Source organism: Contarinia nasturtii, unplaced genomic scaffold (assembly GCF_009176525.2).
Source record: "Contarinia nasturtii isolate CC-2019 unplaced genomic scaffold, AAFC_CNas_1.1 Cnas_scaffold_78, whole genome shotgun sequence".
In the NCBI taxonomy this organism is placed as follows: domain Eukaryota; kingdom Metazoa; phylum Arthropoda; class Insecta; order Diptera; family Cecidomyiidae; genus Contarinia; species Contarinia nasturtii.
Window position 1 is genome coordinate 5,041,845 of NW_022197436.1, and position 23,871 is coordinate 5,065,715.

The 23,871-nt window shown below is 32.6% G+C and overlaps 1 protein-coding gene across 3 annotated transcripts in view; it reads right to left on the reverse strand.

Annotated features, from left to right (window-relative positions):
• Nucleotides 1-22,538, reverse strand: part of LOC116338426 (synaptosomal-associated protein 25-like) — a 30,565-nt gene extending 8,027 nt beyond the window's left edge. The window contains exons 1-5 of one of the 3 annotated variants that reach the window (XM_031763680.1): nt 21,216-22,538; nt 17,141-17,231; nt 16,898-16,939; nt 6,989-7,037; nt 3,006-3,123 (exon numbers count right to left, since the gene is read on the reverse strand). In XM_031763680.1, coding sequence (XP_031619540.1) covers nt 3,006-3,123; nt 6,989-7,037; nt 16,898-16,939; nt 17,141-17,224 — 293 coding nt within the window. In that variant the 5' untranslated portion in view covers nt 17,225-17,231; nt 21,216-22,538. Of the gene's footprint in view, nt 1-3,005; nt 3,124-6,988; nt 7,038-8,756; nt 8,806-16,897; nt 16,940-17,140; nt 17,232-21,215 lie in introns of all 3 variants that reach the window. The other 2 variants (XM_031763672.1, XM_031763662.1) reach the window with 2 other exon arrangements.
• Nucleotides 22,539-23,871: the final 1,333 nt, after the last annotated feature.

Consider the following 23,871-nt stretch of genomic DNA (forward strand, 5'->3'; position numbering starts at 1 on the left):
GTGTGTGTGTGTGTGTGTGTGTGTGTGTGTGTGTGTGTGTGTGTGTGAATGTGTGTGTCTGTGTATTATGTAATGTGTTAAGTTTTTTTTAATATGTAATAAATTGAATTCCATATTTGATAGTAACTTTTATGAAATGTTCCTAATTTCAATTTATAGTTTCGGGTAGTCAATATGATTTTTCTGCCGTTCTCTCAAATAATATGCCAAATTGTGTGCAACATAAATGGAAATGTAAAATCAAGCGTAATACATAGGAAATATATTTTGCAAATGAACGCAATTTAAGGGTAAGTATAAAGTTAAGGGTATAGCATAGAATATAGTAGAATAGTGATAAAAAATTTAAGAGATAGATAAAGGATAGATATAGATCAAAGCATATAGAAACAGTTTTTTATTAAAATCATAATAATAATGTAGCCCACCTAACCTTTTTCTTCTTGCGAAAGTATATACGATAGAACGTGCTTATTTCGCAGTTTTAGTTTATTGTGACTAAATACTTCTATTCGAATGTTATTTTTCTTTTGTTTCGGTTATCTAAATGTTCTGATAGTTTTTTTTTTTTCTGTTCATTTTTTTTATTTTGAATTCCTGTGTGTTGATATTCTCATCTCGCAAAGGTAATCTCGTTGTAGTGTATCAAATTGTGTTCTATGTTAATTTGTCTGAAATATTTTGATTTTTTTTTTTGCTCTGTTCAAGTTGTTATCCAAATCATGTTGTTAGCAAATGTGTTAACGTGTGTTTTATTCTCTCTCGTGTGGAAATGAGTTAAAATGTTGTGCTTTATTGTGTAGGTAGATGAATAAAAAGTTTTGTATGTTGATGTCCCACTTATCCTAAAAGGATCGAATCTTGGTCAGAGGAGTGTTTCAGGTTTAGTATGTATTGGCTTGTATGTATAATTGTATATTGTATTATTTTGTAGACAAAAAAATCCAACAAAAACCTTTTAAAAAAAAAACAATATATGAACATTGCACAACCATATCAAATTAATCATAATTGTTCAATTTAAGTTTTAATAAAAATTTAATTGATGACACAATTATTTGCTGATTCCATGCCCAAAAGCATATATTTGATTTATGGCTGCGATTTTGGTGATTAGATTTTGTGAGAGAAACTGCAACGATGGCGAAAAATCGGTTTCATAAATAATGTGATTGCCACATTGCTTTATTATGGCGATCATTTTCCAAACCGTAATAAACCAAGCTCGCACATCCTCAGCTTATCTCACCAAACCAAACCAAACCAAACCAAAAAAAATGATTACCGCTTGCTCTTTTTGTTCGGTTAAACCAATCTGATTAACAATCAACAATGAATCACACACATAACGTATGCTTTTGGACATGACATCAGATATTTCATTCAGTTTTCGGTGCAAGGACATGATCAAACAGAAAAGTATACAGTGAATTACGGAAAATATAAACGATATTAAATTCACGTATTGTAAAGAATGAAAAATGTAATAAACCAACAATATATTAACGACAATTATGGACAACATCAATGGACCAAACCATACGAGATCGAAATCATAATAAAAACGAGAGAAGAAAAAAAAATCGATTGAACAAAATGAATGTTAATGTTATTGTAATTGAAAAAAAAAATATATCAATTTATCATCTTTCACATAGGGAAAAATGAGGTTTTGGTGGACTGGAGGATTATTGATCTCTCTTCACATTATTTGAAAGTCACATTGTGTGTTTGTATATGTGTATGCGTGTCTTTCAACGTCTTTTCACTTGCACTACACTTACAAACAATGTCATTTAATATTCGTACCACACTTCTTGATGCCAACGAGCACCAAACAAAATTGATAGCCTTTTGATTTTCGTTCGTTTCCAATTTTCTCGTTTGCTTCATGCTTTTTTTTGTTCTCTCGACGTTTTACTCGTTGCTCGATATTCCACTGTCCCGCCTTCTCTGTCTTTCCTTCTCACATACTTTCTTTATTTTTATGTCTGACTGTACTTTGAACCATCAAAAAGGGAAGGTATGACAGAAGACGAAGCAGAAAAAAAAATGAAATGTAGCTTATAAAACTTTCCATTCATAGTTAAATGTGAATGGCGCGTTTATTTACCACAAATAAATTATCCTTCTAAAGTTATCGTTCTTGACAACGTTGAATATCGAAAATGTGTTAGTTTCACCTGTTTTTATATAATCTTCACGCCCAAAACACACAAATATTGCCTTCTAAAAAGTTTGTTGAGTTGCACTTTTTAGTTGTGTAGTTTCGTTTAATTTTTATTCTTGACAAAAGGGAAAAGCGACAAAAAAGAACGCAATCCAGCTACCAATTTCGATGGTATGTGTGTGAGATATTGACATTCTCAATACGATTTACAGCGTATGCTGCCTTTTTTCATCAATTGGATGTGACAAAGTCGTGAACATGACTCTAGAAAGAGTTGTTCATAAAAATAGTTTAAAAAAGCTCAAGCGAATTTATTTCGATTGTACAGTCTTCCATGTCTGAATTAACTCATTAAAGTTGTAACTAAGTTAGTTTTGGTGGTTGCACTGTTTCTGCGTACAGCTTACAAACGATTCATTTGCAATGTAAAACTTCATGTGAAAAGACTTCAAAGTTTAATAATACGTTCTCCATTCTCTTCTGTTCGCCCTTTTTCTCTCTTTAATTTCAATTTTATTATTGTTCTTTGCCTATATGAAAACGATGCTTCAAATAACTCTATTTACAGTTTTACCTGTAAATCTCATATAAATACAATGTGAAAATATATATAGTGGTTTGTTGTAGTGATTAAAATAAATTAAATAAAATACAACTCAAGATTTTAAAGAAATAAATAAAGACACAAAAAAAAACGATAACAGAAGAGATAAGAAAGAAAAGGAAGGATTGATTGTGGCACGACTAAAGTTTACAATATTTGTTGTATTTTTTTTTTTTCGTTTTTCTGTGTTTTCTAACTGTAAACAATTGAATAGAAAAACGATATACGTACTTTTTGCAGGGAAGCACACAAATGCCACAGCATTTCTCCATGCCGCTTAAGTTTTTTTCAGCTTCACGCATATCTGCATTTATTTGGTCCATACCCTCTTCCACGCGATCCAATTGCTCTATTGTTTTGTAATTTTTCGTGTTTACGTCCAAACAGCATCAAGCAAATCCATCATATTGCATTCGATGAAGCATAAACAGGTGAGCAGAGAAATACAAAAAAAAAGAGAGACGTAAATTATGGATTACCAGAACAAACAAATATCAAATCAAGAAAAATCTAGAACGCAAAAAATTGTAACCGTAAATATAGCAGAAACTAACTTTATGAATTTTCACGAACGAATGGGAGACTTTTACAATCAATTTAGAATCAAACATAGAACAAAGTATGAAATGTGGACAAACTTCAATCAAGAAATGTTTCAATTTATATTGTGTAAATTTAAGTACGCACTTAAATTGTAGGTAAAAGTCTTTCATTTCACTTCATTCCGTTATGATATGGATGGTGTGTATATGTGTGGTTTACAAAAACAAAGGCACAAAAAAGCTGACGAAAATACAAAACATTAACCGGTCATTCATTTATTTGTGGATTGTCAGGCTATACCGCGAGATAAAATTAGTAATAAACTGAATAATTTTAAGACTTGAAAATAAGCCAAGGGGCTTCTAAATTGATTTTAATAATATTTTTATAATAAAGTCCAAGGTCAAAAAATTCTCCATTTATGTGAATGTCAAAATATTCAAAAACGCAGCTATAAACGCGTAATACAGGTTAATCAAATAAATGAAAAAAAAAAAACGACAAAATATCGAAAAATCACCACCAGAGTTCCCAAATATATCAAAAGAAGTTTACTGTGAGTATGTCTATAAATTATTGAGCTCAATATTTGAATTAAATGCTATCAAATGAATCGTGTAAATGTCATATTTGTAGTTATTATTACTGTTACTAATTATAGTAACTCTAACGGTTTGTTTTATTGTAATCCAATTGTAGAAACAATGAAATATACTTAATGCAGTGATTGCTGAATATACCATAGTGTTTGTACAAAATTACAGTGCCACATTTGTTTTATTTTTTGTTTTTAAACAAAACGCAACCCACCAATATCACTAATTATGCCACTGAAAATGAGACATGCGTCTATGAAATATACATATATATATATATATATATGAGTTTTATTTAATTATTTGATTTAGCTAGAATGTTCGTCTATCAGATAGAAATCAAGCTCAATGAACAAAAGTGATTGAATATACAATAGCATGCACTAATTTACAAAATGTGAGTTCAATTAAATTCAACATTCAACATATTAAATACATGAGTAAAGATTTATGGAGCGCAATGAATGAATCTTGTAGCTGAAGAAGAAGCAATTCTTTATCAAATGAGTTATGGAATGTGTTTGTGATGTGTGCTTAATGTATATAATTGTCGGTATTTTTTTCTAATATCATTAACATATGATCTTTGTATGCCCATTTGGCTCAAATTGATGCCAATATGAATTACCCATATATCAAACGGTAATTTTCGATATAAATTAGAAGTGTGCCGAGCACGTTATAATATCATTCCGAAAATGATTGTTTTGATTTAATTCAAAATAAAAAAATAATATTATAATAATATAAACAAAACATGTTGCAGCATTTGAAAAGTGTAGATGTCCAAAATGTCATAAAAATCATAAAATAAAAATAAAAATCATCAGATTTACTATTACAAAATTGTGTATTTGTATGAAAAGAATCAAATGAATATCCGAGAATTTCTACTAGAACATTTCTACAATTTAATAAAGCGGTACGATGAAGTTTCGATTCAATATAACTCAATTTTATTTTCGGACATTCAAAATGTATGCAGATACAAATAAATGAGCTTAATATCTGATTATATTGTGTCGACAATTCCGCCTTTTCTATTCCGCCCACATTCTCTGAAATGCAATTCAATGAAATTATACCGTTGTATGCTTGATCAATTATCATTTGTATAATCGTCTGTGTCTCTCATTTATTACCGTTTATTATCATTATTCTGATGGCTCATGATGTTCTAAGAAAGTGCTTTGAAACTAAAATTTGGTCACAGATTATGATTCGAATATGAAATGCTTTTGTGGAAGAAATACCAAGCGTGATACATCATTATCAAAGCAAGTGTTTAGGTATGAATGCATTCATACAAGCATGCTTTTGCATATTTTGTGAGAAACATATTTGGATTGATGAAACATAACTGGCATCAGATCGATATGTCATATGACCACCCAATGATAATAATTGAATATTTCTATCCAATTTTATTGTTTAAATCACCACTTTGAAATGTACAAAACAATATAAATGTTCGAAATGCTATTCTCGAAATATCAAATACTGTAGATTTTTTTCAAGAGCTTCGCATATAGTGTACGCCGACCTTATCATTTTCTAACGTTTTTGCATGAAATGCGTTTGAATTCAACGCTTTACTGTTGGTGAATGTCAGAAAATTATGGTTTTGTGATGTTTCAATTTCTTTTAACAAAAAAAAAATGCACTTAGCTTTCGTTCTTCTATGCATATAAAAATAGGTGCGTTAGTTAAAATAGGTGCGTTAGTTGAAATTAGTTCAGGACCTTCATTTGATGTATCGCTAATGGTTCGTGGCACTTTAGAACTATGTACACATTTTATTGCATCAAGAGCTTTTTTTCATTTGTCTGCATTTTAATATTTTATTTTAATTTATTTCGTTCGTGAATCAATATACTTTTAAATGTTTCACGTGAAATGAACATTCGACTAGAAACGAACAGACGAATGATATAAAAATAAAAGTAACACTCAAAACCTTTAACGCTTTATGTAATTATGATGTGTACGGATGATCTATGGATAAACCAATGAAAAATATTGACAACTGAATATTGCATATCGAACGAAAATAAAAAAAAGGCACGCACGCAACGATTGGCACATATTGATGTGCACGAATTATGTAAAACAAAAAAAAAACGAAGTACAATAACGCACACAACATTTTTTTTCGACGAATTTGTGGACAGCAACATAGATCAACGCCTTGACATATTGGTTTCAATTGAATTGCGTGTTCAATTTATTGTATTTTACGCATTTTTAACACACAGAAGGACAGAGAGAGAGAGAGAGAGAGAGAGAGAGAGAGAGAAGGATCAATTGACAAAAAAAATTGAAAATTGACGGCAGAGAGAGAGAGAGAGAAATGAATGAAAATAATAAAAAAAATTAATTTCATTCCTTCGTGTCATTGTGATCCATGTTTTTTGCTCTCCCAATTTCACATTCGCAACGCATTTATATTCATTGTTATTTGGTGTTTTTGGCGAAACCATTCCCTTCTCTCTTTGTCTGTCCATCTGCTTCGTTCGTCGTAGCGTCGGTTTATAAATTTAAATTTACCAAGAAAATAACACACAAACACACACAAATACATACAAAAAGGACATTTTTCGGTGTGCAAAAGAACGGTTGCACACAAATATGTTTGGGAAATGTTTTGATTCTATGTGAAATGAGAGGATGTGGTTGTCTGCGAAATGTTTTCGTAGATTTAGGTTTTCGAGGAAAACAGGCAAAAAAACAATATCAGACATAAAATATTGAATTTGTGTGGTCAAATTACAACATTGTTTAGATGAAAATTCGTATATACTATATGATTCAACGATATTCGGCCTTTTTTTTATCGCGTTCGTTCATTTTTTGTATATATACATATATCTATATATTTCTGCAAAATAAAATAACCAACAAAAATGGGGGATAAAGTGAACTAAAACAAAAAAACCAGAATTAAAACCGAACAGCAGTACTAACATGTGAACGCAAAGGAAAAAAAAACAACAGTATAACGAATGAAATAAAATGTTACAGTCGAAAATGCTTTCTCATTACACCATTTGCTACAAATACAACTGTTTCCCTTACCTCCTTGCTCATCCAACATGACGATCGTGCGCATTCCAACCTCAGTACTCTAAATATTATAAAATGCGGATTAAATCGACGACCAAAAACATAATTTTTTTTACACCATATAACACAATTTTGCATGTGCAATGGGTTTGTATATATGTGGGAGCTTATGCCGTCTGTCAAAAAGTTCCGACTTGATATTTTGGAAACAATTCAAGAACATTTTCAAATTACTACTTGGATTATTATCTACTCGTACCTAATATTTTTCATTGTTACCATTTGCAGTAACCAGTAAAATTAAATACCACACCAAATTATTATTTTTTCCTTACGACTATTCTTTGGACAAATTTATAACTAGGAAGTAAATAAATGTGTGTATGCAGGAGAATAAATTCTGAATTACAAATAAATGGATTCTTAAAAATTCAACATAAATGTCATGAATACAATTTATGTTGCGTTTTTTGAGTATCCACTTTTTGTAATCCCGAATTCAATCTCACAGACATATTTTGAAAATTTCAAACGAAATATTGTTGTAAAAAAACTAATTGAAAAATATTAGGAATTTCAATTAAAATTTGCTTTTTTCTTTTGAAAGAATAGTTTTTGTGTTTGATTGTTTGTATGTCAAAGTATTGTTTTTAATATTGATTCCCTAATTGTGGCTTGATTTTCCAACCTGACTGTATGATAAATAAAAAGCCTACTTCATTCATTAGAAAATCGACAACAATGCACCATCTATCTCTAAGGAGTCAATTGCAACATTAAAAAAGAATGAATTATCTGTGATCTGTGAACGAGACGAACGAATCAATTAAAAATCGATAAGAACAATACATTCTAACGCCCAAGCCTAATCGATATTGATTCCATTAAAATTAATCTAACTTTTTTCTGGCAAAAATGGAAGAAGGGGATTTTTTATGAACCTTCCTCATTTTTTCATGCTAGAGTAACTTGGCCTATCTATTTTAGGGATACTTGCATCAGATTTGTTCCCATTAAAAAAAAATATAACAACCAATTCATGATTTATCCCAAAACCGATAGAAACAATTTATCTGATTAAAAAAATTAGTTGGTAATTTTTGTGGGTTGATTTTGTTCATCTTGTTCGTTTGTTCTAAATCTACAGTTGCCCACATGCTGTTTCGAGATTAGATGTGATACATTCTTCTCTTAACAAATGCTCGAACAATTTGCTCACCATATTCATCATAACACACCACCTCTCTTCTTAACCCATTTTCCTGTCATTAATAAATCTAAACTTCTTGCTCTTTTCTTTTTTTCGTTGCGGTGCCATCATCATTTTAAGGAGCATAGGACACAGCACAAATGGTGTGTGCCAACACACTATACACAAAAGAGTATTAAAATGCCAAACCGAAAAGTCGTTGAAAGACACAAAGCACAGACGTATGAGTCGAATCGAATTAAATCGAAACACAAAACACGCATGCAAGGAGTGGATTTTGAAACTGAAAAACGAAAAGTTTTCTCTTTACTTCAGTGGATACGAACAAAAAAAAAACGATGTTTGTCTCGCATAAGGTTTGGTCATTTCACATCAAGCTCAAAAGAAGAAAACGAAAACCATCACCAACACCACATTCAACATTCACTTCTTATGGATTAAATGGATTCATTACATAGAAATGGCGTCAGATGTTTTTGCAAAAACTTACAATTTCGGCAATTACCAAAAAACATTCCGAAATGAGTGGATTCGATCGCAAAATTAATGAAAAAAATATAATATGCTTACCGCCTTGATGTTCTAACAAATCCAAGGTTTTTGTACCAGCATCTTGGCTCTGCACACCATGTTCCCAATTCCAACCAATGGCAATGGATCGAAAAACGAAAATATACCGAAAATAAAATGAAAAAAATAAATAAATAAATAAAGAAACAAAATCAATATAAAAGAAATTAATTTTTACTAAAGAAGAAAATATTAATTAATTGTAAATGTAGAAAAAAAACGACAAAATTAAAATTACTTTCGTCGAAATGAAATGATAGAACATAAAATATAATGTGGAGATTAAAAAACAAAACAGAGACAATGTTCAATGTCAATGGTATAGGCAGCATGTGCTTTTGGCGGTCAACTATGTAGTCCATGGACTGTGTTCCTTTGGCAATTAATTGAACTGTGTCGCTTGGAAGGTTTCACATAATACATAAAAACACATGCACTGACGGCCAACAATAAGACGAAAGACGCTTATTTCGTTTGCGTTAATGGATCTATCAACGCATTTTGATCTCTGAAAAAAGCAGTTATCAAACGCACATGTTCATCCAATTGAATTAGCAGTAGCTGATGAATCGCATTTGCCAAACTTTTTTTTCTAACACATATATCAAAAACTCATTCGCCCCAAAAAGTTCAGTGAGAATTCGTGTAATCGGAAAAATTCGCTCGATTCTTTGAATCCTTACCAAATCGTCGTCGTGAATACACAATTCACACAGAACACAAATCAAATTGAGATAGATAGAACGAACAAAACGAAATGAAAAATCCAAACGCTCCTTATCATTAAAAAAAATGATTCAAAATAACAACAGTATAGATTCGAAAGTTTTTAGTGGCCATGTTCCATCCAAAATATTCAATATTCATAGTCTATCTTTGACATTCAACGAGTAGAAAATGGTAATTGTTCTGATTGCAGCTGATCTAAGCTTAACGTACGTATTAGAAAGCATAATTCCGTTTATATTATTTTCGTGAAGCATCCTCCAAGTTTATGGCTAACTCTTGTCCATGTTCTTCTTATTAATGAGAAGCTTGGCATTTACTGCTGTGTGCTCACACTTTTCTCTCTCGCACATCCGACAAGTGCAAAATGCTCATATGTGTATGTGTTATGATTACGGAGAGTGTGCAATGGCTGACATATTTCACAATTTTCATCCGCAGATATGCTTTACGTTTGGATGTAGGACAATGAATATTGCACACCTGATAATTTGGGACTCAGTTTGTGTCGATAAAATTCGACATAATTCGAAAACTTCGTTTGCATTTTCATGTTTATAAAACATACGTATTGTTTTCCCGACAACATTATTACTCGTTAATAAATTTTCACTGATTGCAACTGTTCAACATCCGATTTCTCGTTTGAACGAAAATGACATTTTCCATTTTCGAACTGAAATCACTTTTCAATAGTTCGAGCACAATTGATTAAACAACGAATTCTCTCGTTTTTTATAAGCAGACATGAGTCTTTTTTTTTCTATACTTCAAATACACCCTTTAGTTTTAAAAGTAAACTTTGTATAAGAGCCAGGCAGCGTGGGAGAAGCTTTTACAATGGTAACTCTCAATGGTAGCTGTGAAGTATATGATTTAAGTTTCATTCGAAGCATTTCAAATATCGAGTGAGTGTCGAAAAATGTGTGTGTGTGTGTGTGTGTGTGTGTGTGTGTGTGTGAAACGAAAATGAATAGACAAAAACGGATGTGATTAGATTACCACGCACAAAGATATAAATTGTGAGTACGCGACTTGCTGTACATTTCTATCCAGTCATTTGCCATTTTTCATAAAATGAAAATTCACTTGAATGTTAAATAAAAAACCACGCGAAATCATTGCAAATAAATTTTTGTTCATTACAAACTGTGAGAACGAGACAATACGGAAAGACATTTACCATTTAAGATGCCATCAATTTTTTTTTCGGTTGTTGTTGAAAAAAAGAAACGAGAGAACATTTTGGACTCGATCGTTGAAAGTGAAGAAGAGCGAAAAAAATCTTATTATCTCATTAGGATATACATTTTTGCAAAATATATATGAAAAGTTGGGTGGAAAAGTTAAAGTTCGGAGCTTCGTCGATTTTTTTATTTTTGGTCCAGGCGCTTCGCTTTCTTTGTGTAAAATAGTTTGCTGAGCAGCAACAAGAAACACTGTAAACTTGTATGTGACAAACGAATCCATATAAAAATGTTTGGGAGATTCAATATCTCGAAGCTAGTAAGTGCTCTCGGGAGTGTGTGCGAGACTACTTTTCAAAACTGAAAATCGAATAAAAAAAAAGAGAAACGAATGCGAACGATAAAACGACCGAAAAAGGAACAGAGCAATATTTACAGTCAAGTTGAATCTTGCATACAATACATGCACTCAAACATGTATTTAATGCATAATAAAAATGAAACCAGCCAAGCAAAGAACGGAAATAACGATGATAAAAATGAATGCACACAAAGCGGCGAGAGAAAAAAAAACGTGTGATAAACATGCTGTTCAGTGCCTTTAACACATTCGCCTTGCAGATAAATGTTCTTCATATTTTTTTTGTCACAATTCCCCCTTCTGATTTGATGCTTTTTCTCTCTTCATTTTGTCTGTCTCTTTTACGCGAACACATTCACCTCTTCGAATATTTTGTGGTGTGTGTTGTTTCATTTGATTTCGTTTTATCTCTTTTTAGTAGTTCATTTGTGATTCGTACTCTTGACTGTATTTTACTGATTACATTTGTGCCTTGCCACGTGTTTTCGTTCTTGCCGCTTCTTCTTAAATTTTGATTTCACTCATTCAAAAATGGTATTTTTTATTTATATATATTACGTTCTTATGTTGCAACACCTACCCAGAACACATTTATATTTTATCTTTATCTACATCGATTTTAATGTTTTGCGAAGCGCCAACGACTATTCGATACTCCACCGACTGTGGCATATTCAGTATAAGTGAATCAAGCGGCATGGCGAAAATGTATGGTAATTTTATATTTAATGTACTTATAAAGATGGCGTAATTTGTACTTCTATTTAAGAAAATGTTATCGTTCTAATGTATCACAATTGGTTAGATGAGCAATATGAATGTGCTTGTTACATTCGGTTGAATTGCGCGCTCTCTCTCTCTCTCTCGAAATTCGGTTCGTCAGCGGCGTTAGGCTTCCGAATCGATTCTCGGAGTTGGGTTTTCTTGTAAGCTGGCTGCTATTGCTAATGCTATGTCTGAGAGCGTTACGATAATAGTGTGAGCATTTTAATTCGGTGCATGTGTATGAATGTATCATAATACCAACAACGCAAAATGATTTAGCATGACAGCTGACTTTTTTTCGCCATTGAAATTCGAAACAAAAGTGCCTGACTCGAATACCATCGCACATGTGCGTGAACAAAATGAAAAAAAGAAGACTGAGCAAACAGAGGCAAAAACAAATAAATGTTCTATATAGAACGACTTTGTGAGTAGGTACATTGCTTATTCGGGGCGGTTTTTGCATAAAATATATGCTTTACTTGCCTTAGTGCAAGCAGCTCTTTGTTATTGCGGCCAAAATATAAAAAATAGGATATAGCAGATAGAAAAAAAAGCGCACTGTACGAATGAATGAATTACGAGACAAATCGCGACGCAAGGTGATCCGCTTGCAGCAATTCTTTCAAACATTTACAAAATAAAATTTAAAGCTTGTGTCAAAGCATGTATTGCATGCCATATAGCTGCACGAAACTTTGATCAACCAACCACTGCGCTCAAACAGACTCATCTCGCTCTCTCTCTCTTTTTCTCTTTTTACCACCAGAAGCTATACGTTGAACTCAGCATTTTATTCCAAAATACATGTAGATGTGGCGAATACAGACATACTCATTTTTCGAACTCACGGCACGTCATGCAGTTCAACCAGATTACCAGCATACGCTTATAAAGAAGCTTGAATGGCTCCAATGTCAGAGCTTGAACGGATCAAAAAAGAGAGATAGAGACTCAAGTTCTGGCTTTTAATAAAATCTGTACCGATCAAAAATCCCATTTCCTATCCATTCTCTTCGCCAATACATGTTGTATGTTTGCTGTTGTTGGTGCTGTTGCTGCTTCTGCTGCTGATGCAAAAGCTATTATATTTTATATATAATTTTCATTATATTTCTTCGCACATGTATTTGTATATGTATGGCTCCGAATATTTTTTAATAATTCATTTGGATTTATGTGCAGCGATATGTTTAGCCAACAACTTAGAATTTGTTGATTTTTCGTTAAATGAATCATAGTTATTGTCTGCATGTATTTTTAAAACAAATATTTTTAGTTTTATTTTGATATCAAATCAGATTTTTCCCCGTCATTTCCTGACAATATTCAATTTCGTTGTTTTATTGTAATTGAAGTAACGCGTTTAATAGTGTAATGCATTTAAATTACCCTCTAATATACGTTGACGACTCACTCGATGTCAGACGTCCTGGTTGACCGGTTTTGTTGCTCGATATTTGCTTGGATTATTTCAGTTTTATAATACTGAAAATACAATGTGAGGTTGAATGAAGTACCACCATTTTCTAATTGACACCGAACTTTATTTTTGGCCGAAATGTATATGTATAGTAGTTCAATCATTTAAAATACATTTGGCTGGAAATAACGATCGTAAAATTGCAAAATGTCAGTGTAACATTCTGTAAAAAGGTTTTCTTCGTTCCATAAGTTCATAAAAAATGCACATATTGCTAAAAATATGCACCAATTTTTAGAACCTTATATATTGCCATGCATTTTCATTCTCATTTTTCTCATCGCCGATAGCTTACCAAAAGATGTATGGTGCACTGTTCGCAGCGCCATCCATACGAAGACATCGTGTAACAATTGATCTAATTCGTGTAACATTTTTCGTGTAAAGAAATGCTGTTATGCTTGAAGCTACCATGTGCAAAAAAAGTTGGCATTTAATTTTTCAAAAGAAACAATTTTACATTCATTTGAATGATTTCAATCTTGTGTCTAACGATAGATCTTTCAAGTAGAGCTGTGAAAGAATGAAACGAGCAAGTAAATTGCCAAAAACTAAAACATATAGTACACATAAATGAACGAATCTAACAATGTAATCGTTGTTGTGTACAAGCGAAAGTATACATATTTTACTGCAAAGCGCGTTCAAACATATATAACAGGCTCTGTTGCTGGAAACTTACTTTAAATTTCCATATTTTTAAAAATGCATACAAATTTGTTCGATATATACCAAGCATTCCATGATGCAGATGAAGAGAGAGAGAGTTGAAAGAATGAAAGAGAGCTTAAACAGATACATCACAACACTAAAGTGCAATACAACGGAGCAGAAAATTGTCATCGTCGTAAATGACAGGCAGCGAGATAAAATCGCAATACTATTTTGTATATATAAAAAAAACTATATTCTATTGACACTTGCACCCATAAGAAATCGTTTTTTTTTTCCTTCTGTTGAGACTGACAATTGATTGTCCAAAGAAATAATATGTATCTGTTTTGCCACCAGCATATAAAATGTCACAGCCAGGCCCTTTCACATTACCTCTACATGATGTGATGGAATCTTGTCTATAAATCATTGCCACAACGGCACATTTCCATTGTTAAATAATGCTAAGTTCCATTAAAACATTCATTGCACTTTCCATTTTGGTTCATTAAAATTGCTTAAACTGATGGTGACACAGTGAAACAATGAAAAAGGTTTTCGGTAGTTGCATTCAAATCACTCATATAAATATATATATATACTATATCTGTACATACATGCGCGTATTTGTATAACAAATAAATTGTACATGTCAGTTGCCGACAAACAACAGCACGTGTTCAACTTATTAGTTCAAGGTATTGACAATGCATTTGGGCAATGAAATATGCTGCAAAATGTCTTTTATTCCATCTTATACATTTTGCATGTGGTGCAAACGCTCTTTTCTTATTCCGTATGTGTGTGTGTGTGAAAGTGAAGCGAAAAGCACAAAAATCTTGATACATCAAGAGTGATACGAGATTTTTTTTCGGAAAACTATGTAGTGTGCTCCATTCAGTCCAGAAAGCTTGATTTTCAATGTGACGATGGATCTATATCGAATATTTAATGCTTTGTATCTCATGTCGTTTCCATTGTTTGTTTTGTTGCTATTTATCTATTTTCTACTTTAGTTCCACTCGTGTCTTTTTTGTTCATCGTGTTAATAGTCCTCAACATATTGGTATTTCTCTCTGTTGCTGCTGTTGTTGTTTTTTGCGTTCTATTTTTAAAAAAACTAGCAAACTTTGATATGCTTCCAGAGAACGTCAAAATGTCGATGCTGTCTCATAAATTCAATGCAACACGAAAAGAATAACAGCACTTTGAATATGTGCAAGACTTATCTGATGCAAACACACACACACACACACACCCAACATATCGGTGATGCGATAAGCATTCGCCGTTGTCGTTGATGAGCAGGCTGAATGAGATATAGAGAACGGTAGTTGGGTAATATGGTGCTTAAATCTCCATATCAAAGATCTTGTTGGCGATTAAACAATCTAGTTGTTCGTTTTCCATTTTTTCCCTCTCATTGAGCCGGGAAATGGAAAGGAATCGAAGATGCTGTGATATAACATTAGTTGAGCTCTGAGCCTGACGTTTTGGAGTAGGGTAGATGGGTAGTCTTTACTTCAATATTATTATATTTTTTTACTCAATTTCAAGCCACACAATACAAATACAAATCGACAAGTGTTTCGTTAAGTTACGGAATACAAATAACTACACCGACGACAAGAATGAATAAATTAAAAATCCACATAAAAGAATAGAGTAAATAATAGAGAATAGAGAACAACATCAATGGAAGAGAAAACAAATGTTTAAATTGAGACAAAAAAAAAGGAAGAATGAACATGGACCAAGCGGGGTTGACGTATATGAGATTGGGAACTTTTTTATGCGAACGCAGCTGATCAGCGCCATCTCACATTAGTTCGAATTAGATCGAAAAACTGAATTTAATTCTGTAGCATTGAAATGAAAAAGAGAAAAAAACAATAACAATAGCACGGCCACACAGAGCTGTACATCTATGCGTGCTGATGCATACATACACATATACGCTTTCTTCATTCTTTCATTTTATTGTTATACGTATCTCACTGGTCAACAGATCTATGTAGCCATGTTACTGTTGTTGTTTTTTTCTCTTTTTCGATTCAATTCATTGTAACTAAATTGAGTTCAACTATGGAATACAAGATGGCACAGATGAGGGGAATTCGCATTTTGTCTCTTCATAGGCTTAGCCGGTTGACATGGACACAATATATATACTGATATATACCGATTTTCGTTTTTATTTATGACAAACTTCCTTTGATTACAACGGAACGACACTGAAATCACACAACTGATAAATTAAATCGGAGATTCTGGTTTTTTTTTCTATTATATGCACACACACATCACTTTTTTATTACATCGACACAAAGAATGAAAAGAGTAGGACACAGCAGGTTGACAAGAGGATGAGAGCCAACAATACGGTTTGGAGACAGAGAAAAATGAGCAAAAGTTATAACAACGAATACAAAGAACATGAATTTTAAAAAAAACAACAACCAAAGGGGCCTACTATGCATGTTTGGAACTACTACTCTCCGTCTATTCGACGCTAAAATCTACATGGAAATGTACCAATTATTATTAATATTATTATCATTACAGAAGGGAATGTGTAGAGAGTGAGAAAAAAAAGACACACGAAAATAATCGATTTCTCATTGTTTGACAAACAACAATATCTATAACACATAGTGAATGATCGCGATAGCACAACCATAGTAGGAGAGAGTTAACGCATTCATGCGATTTCACTAATGATGCAGACGTGAAATTCAATTAGGAAGACTTGAAGTTCAATAGATTCACATTGAATAAAACTTATCTGGTGTGTTGGGGGTGTGAAAGTTTCTTTTTTATCTATAATTCACTGTTTAGGTAATTTCTGAACCCTACTGAAATACTTTAAACAGACCTATCTTGATCTAAATTAGGTGTCGTTTTGTTTCATTTCGTTTTATGCTTGCTACATAAATTTGAATGATATGCACATGAATAGTTTTACCTCTTCGCACAGTTGAATCATTCGGCGCGTACTCTCCAGTGACTGTAAATAAGAAATATGTGATAAAGTGAAATGAAAATAAATAGCGCATTATATTATTATTATTTTTTGGTTCGAAATGGTTAAAACCTAGCGATTATAATCAAAAGCTCGTTACCAAGTTGGATTACTTTTACGGTTTCAATATATCAATTGAACGAATCGAATGTGCTAATGAATTTCGACTTGTATTTAAACAATTACCTCGTCAGCAACTTGATTTGCTTTGACTTGCAGCTCCTGTAATTCGGATCTGGGTCCAGATCCATCCATTTGTGGTGCAGGCATTCTGAAACTAAAGTTAAACCCGAAACATATACATTATTTCCGTTGTGTTCGAAAAGCTTCTATCGGTATAGATGAAATAAATAATATGTCATCCAACTAACACAATTTTTGGTGATTAAAAATTGATATTTTGTATATAATTAAACGAAGTAAAGAATACCGGCTATCATGATGAAAGCGAGTAAACAAAAGCACACGCAAAACCCACCCACACACGGTACATAGAAATTTCAATAAGAAATACAATACCAACAACATTTATTACACATTCAATCAACGATTTCAGATACGATGACGAAATAACATTCAATTTGAAGCAAAATTTAAAAATAAGCGCGCTGTTGGTTTTGTGTGATTAAGAACTTTGTGGGGGCGAAGAAAAACATCCCCATATTATTCAAGCTCATCATGATTATCTGTTTACTTAATGGCACCACTTAGTTTTCGTTTTCTTTGTTTTCATACAATAGAGTTGGCTAGATAGATGTGCCAGATATATTCGGAAACGACGGATATTTGGTACATTTCGATTTTGCGACATTTATGCGTGCGTTAGTCGAAAACGTTCAACACTCCATTTACAAATCTATCTGGGTTATATATCTAGCCAACTCTACGGTTAGCTATTTTCTTAGTCCATATCAAATTAATATAAAACTTTAATATGGTTACACATTACGAAACGGGAAAAGTAACAAAAGTGATTTTATGCCAGTTTATTAACGCATACATAAAGTAAATAAACGACGAACCACGATGCCATCATTATATATATCGTTTTGTATGCGTGTATATTTTTAGACAATAGCGTAAATGTGTGAACAAGAATGTATCATGTTGTATTATATCCATTTGCCATACATTTTTTAGCTCCGATTACTTTTTTTCTGAGTATTCATCAATATTAGTTTTAACAACTGATCAAAAAGCATATCCAACGAGCAATCGAAAACGAAAAACAAATGCACACATACAGGCACGTAAAGTGTCATCGACTGGAAACAAATATCATTAGAAGATCGTGTGTGTGTTTGTCCTAAGGGGTGAATCACTATCCACATTATCCACACCATCGAAATTTATTTATTCAATTATAATAGGTATGGGATTTGGTTTTCGATTCCATTTTCATCGCACAAACACATTAACCGGAAAATATGAAAAAAATGTCAATTTTTCGTGTTTTCGCATCTAATATAACAAGTTTGTGTTTTTCTACGTTCACCTTTTTTCATTCTCTTTTTTTTCTATCGCTTCACTACAACTCAAACAGTGTGTACAGTGTATTGATATTGTTTTTCAAATTTGAATAAAAAATTCAATCGTCATGTTCTCTTCTTTCAAAAAAAAAATCGGTAAAATATAATAGTTTTTTGGCAAACACACCGCGGTGAATTCAAAGTCGTACGTTCAACAAATGAGAATGCGCAACACAAAGAGAATCGTTGTGAAACATGGGATGAACGATATTTACATCGTTGCAGCGAAAGACTGGCACTTATTTTGATCCAAATAATACTGTAACATAAAGTTTTTTTTATTGATGGTTTACTTTATGTGGCATTATTATTTAGGAGGAAAATAAGAGCTAGTTTTCCGCTGCATTGATTCATTTCATCAATTGTTAACACTCACTAAATACCATGTATTCGCTTTATGTATTAAAAAATTGTTGTGATTGTATCATTGAATATTTCACATTATTGATAGCATTTCATATATGTTGACTATCACCATCAAAACCGAATCAAATCGACCGCTTTCTCAATATCACGAAAGCATGGTTTTGTTTTCACTTGATTGTTATGTGTGAGAAAAACTATCAAATTACTCTGTTTGCTTTGCCTTCGTTTGGATTGGCACCAACCGCAACAACAGTCGAAACAGAAGCAATGCAACCAAATCCAGCATACATCATCATTTTCAAAAATTCTTGTGCAGAAAACCGGCAGTCAAAAATTCTGATGTAATTTTTTACTGGGTTTGTTGAATCGAAATTGGTTGGATTTCTTCTCAAAATGTATATTTACCGTAGTGAAAACTTGTTCTTTTTCTTACAAAAATACCACGGAGTTTGAAATTTTTTTAATGAAAAATACAAGATTTTCGGCAAAAAACAGATTTCATTGAAATTTTTTCAAACTTTCAAAATGTTTCTTGTTAAAAAAGTAACATATGCAAAGTTTCAAGTCATTACGATATCATATAGTACATGCATGGCTCCAAATACGAAAATCCAAAGTTTTGATGATTTTTGCTTAAAAAGTGCGTCGAAAATGATTTGTATCGCAAAACTCGTGCCAAAAAAACTCTCCACTACACATTTTGCAACGGAAAAAGACAATTTTAAGTCTTCATACAATTTCGGATGTCAAAACACAAAATGTTGGGTAGTTAAGTCGAATCCTTATTACACGCTCTGCTTTTAGTCGATAAGAATAGAGTTTTAAGAATGGAAAAAAGAGATAAGAATTTAAAATGAGCGGAGAAAATTGAATTCTCTCAGCAAAGGTGCCAAGGTTTGTTGCTTCGCTTTGTTCGAACCAAAAACAAAAACATGAAATTCAATTTAATTGTCTATTTTCAATTTCAAGCTGTTGCAACATCTGTGAACCGGTTCAAAATCAAATTCTATCGTTTGCAACGTGTGTAATTAAACGAATTTCAAATGAACCGATATCGAACGATAACATGAAGAAGATGAACTGATGTTTTTTATTTTCATATGTTTTTGCTTGGGGTTCATAAACTGAAAGAAAGCATGGTATAGTTTTCCTTTGAAAATCAATTTTGGTTTTCTATTTAATTCACTGGCTAAGCAAAAATGAAATAATTAATTTTGAATTGTTAATTCCTCATTTTATCCCAACTGTTAACCAGTCCGACACAAAACTCTTTCATCAGCCAATCATACCATGTATGGAGAGTGTTATGTATGCTCAGCGAAAAATGAAGAAATAAACAATTATAGTGATTTACATCGCTTAGCTGCCGAGTTATAACACCGTTTCCAAAATACCGCAAATCAATTTTTATTTTTTATTTCTTTTTTTATTTGTAGATATAAGGTCATCATAAGTTTTTTCATTCTTTGAATTTCATTATATCGTCATTGTTTATTACTGTTACAAAGAATATTTGCGAAACATTTGGCTTAGAATCCAATCAAAGTATAAGTTTGTAAGGTTTCCTATCGATATTTCTATATATTTTGAGAGGAAAAATTTCAGAAAATTCCAGGTACGCAATAGATATTGACGCATACTCTCAAAAACAACTTTATTGTATCCAAGAGGAAAAGCAGTACTAGATTCAATTCCAAAAATGATCCCTGTGGTTATCAACATGTATGTTGGTTTTTCACTTGTGCTAAAGAAAGCCAACATATACTTTCGCTTTTACGTGAATAATTCAATGGCGTACGAGTTGTGCCTGTGATTTGCGCCACTTTCATTTGCTTAAAGACACTTTTCAAACATTTTTTCATTTTGGTTTTTATGTTAATTACTGTTTCTATCTAGCCCCCCTTATTCTATGCAGACCAATTAAAACTTGTCTCATTTTCTTCGTTGAATCTTTACAAGCGTTGACCATTGTGTTTTGTTAATAACTGAATGTGTTTCGAATATTATTTATTCACTGGATAAAAATGACATCACTTGTGTGATTCATGTGTGTTCATTTTGGCAGATATGAAGTGCGGAGACCTTCACCATGCGCTACCACCGCATGCACAAGAGCTGTACATCGAATGCATAAAAATATGACGACAGCAGCAGCAACGGTGACAACAATAGAAAAAACAGTAGCGAAAAAATGTATTGAAAGTGAGAGACAGGCAGAAAACGGCCACAAAATTAGAACGAATAAAAACATACACACGTGTATGTTCACATCAGATACTCAACATTCAAATGTAAAAAAAAAAAAACAACAACGTATGTGACGTTTAACTACACCGTACAATCAACACAATATGTCATTTACTTACTTCTGTTTTCTTACTTCTTTTTCTTCCCGAAAAACGTTTCTGCAATTACTTCTGGGTACGTTGTAATCTTTCCGAAAAACAGCGATGGTTTTTTTGCAATTTGATGTCAAAAAAAGTACAATTCAATTGTTTTTAGTATTCAATTTGGTAAACCATTTGCACAGACGAACGCGTTTTCTCCAAACAACGGTCCCCCCGATTCGATTGCACAGAAATAAAATGCACTTCTTTTTTTTATTCTTTCAAATAACTTTTCACTGTTCGTTTGAAATTGGAATAACAGAAAACAACTGTTTCGTTTATATGTTGCAATCGCGACCAATTTCAATTTTTTTAAATTATAATCTAATGTTGTGTTGATTTCATTTTCTCATGCTAGTCTTCCTCAGTTATTATTCTTTTGGTTTACGTTAATATTTATTCGTTGTATTTATTTACCATGTTCAGTAAAATGGTGTAGTGCAGAGAAATGGTGTTCCACAAAACAAAACAAAAAATAATAATAGATAAAGAGACAAATTCAGTTTGAAAAAAAAAATTCCTTCAATTTTTTTTTGTGAGGCTGAAACGCGACACGTGTACAACACAATTCGACGACACTCTGTTAAAGACTAAAGACTAAATCGGAGAATACTCTATGTGTTGTTGGCTCAGCGCTCATTACGGCGGCTGTTGTATGATGTATATTGTATTTGGTTACGGTGTAAATGCACTGAACGAATTGTTGTATTTGTTACGAACACGCTTTGTCTGCATTTATATTGGGCATGTGAACACGGATTTGTCGGTTTGGTCGCGATGCGTTATGCTACTTTTGATTTCGTTCTTGATTTAATATTTCGGATTTATTTATTTTTCGTTGTTATTTTTCATATTCATACATAAAAAATAAATCGCCAACACGAAACTAACACTTTTGATTGTTGTGTGCCACTATTGTACACTTTGATGCTTGAACGTGAAATACGTCAATGTGGATCTCGATGTTGTTGTATATGTGGTAGCGGAAAATATTGTATTGCATTCGTTTTTGGGGGAATACGACAATGGATTGTGAAAATTCCAATGAGTGAAAATTATTTGTGGAAATGCCAACACACATGTGCCAATGTCAAATACTTAGAACCTTGTTTTCGCATGAAAAAATAAAACACACACACACAATATTCCAGATTTTTCCACTCAATTCAATTTTCGACCGAACATTTCATACTGTGCTGGAATTTCATACGTTCATATTTCATATACAATATATGGACATACACAAACCAAATTCATTCACACAGCGTACAATACAATGAAGCGTTCACAATTTCACTGCTAATATGAAGTGTCTTATTTGACAGTCAATAACAAACGTCTACGGAACGGTTCGACCGCTGCCGTTGTGCACTCTAATGGCGAATGTCACATTATTATGTCACGTTCACATTAGCAATGGCATGTGTGCGTGTGTTGAAAAAAATAAATAAACACAAATTGAAAACGAAATTGATGACCAAAACTGTTACTGTTTTGTGTAGAATTTCTACCGTGGTTCAACAGAACGGTTCGTTTTTTGACTCATGAATTGTTGGTGTGCTCGACGAAGAAATCAATGGCAATAATGGGATAAAAACAATTTCGAAATTGATATGTTTTATAATGTTATTATTTGTTTCTTAAAATTACAATATCAAAACAATTTTATTTTTGTTTTTCAAACATAACAAATAATTCAATCAAAGTTCTAAAGCAAACAATTGTTTCAATAAATCCAGACTTAAAAAAAGATCGCCCATATATCGTCGCAATATTACGAATGTTTGAAAACAAAAGCGGATCTCATAGAGTAAATCTCATTTAGCGAGCTTGGAATCTTGTTTATTATTATTGTTGATAATGTTATTAATTGGCATTTAATAAAATCAAAACAAAAAAAAAATGAAATTCGATTAAAAAAATGAGAAACAGAAATTGAAAACCGTGCGATAGGTATTTCGATATTGACTGTCTGTTTAAAATTGATTATGAGCTTTTCATTTTTGTTTAGTTCTGTTTATTCAACACGTTTATTATTAATTTTATATTTTTAAAACGCAGAGTATCCTGATTTGCTGCTGCTCAGCATATAGCTGAGAGCTGAGAAATGCTGAGCTCGTGCGGCTAACGCATACGAAACGGATGCACGATACATATTCCCCTTTCGCTTCGTATGTGCTGTTACACACTATACCAGCGAACATACGAAGTGAAAGGGGAATATGTATCGTGCATCCGTTTCGTATGCGTTAGACGTACACTTTCAGAATATATGAAAGACTGAGAGCAAAAACAGCACGTCGCATCTCATCTCTTGCTTTCACTTACGTAAGCAAAATAACGAGGGATGCGACGTGATGTTTTTCTCGCAGCTTCTCATATGTCGGTCGCAACACAATTTCAAACTCAACTGGTTACTAAGTTTTGAGTTTTGAATTGAACGTCCAATCAACTGTTTATAACCGTTTAAACGGGGAGAATGCATGTGTGCGTGCCATCCGTTTCGTATGCGTTAGCCGCACGAGTTCAGCATTTCTCAGCTCTCAGCTATATGCTGAGCAGCAGCAAATCAAGATGCTCTGTTAAAACGAAAGTTGTACTGTTATAATTCTGTCGATGGGACCCGAAGAGAAAG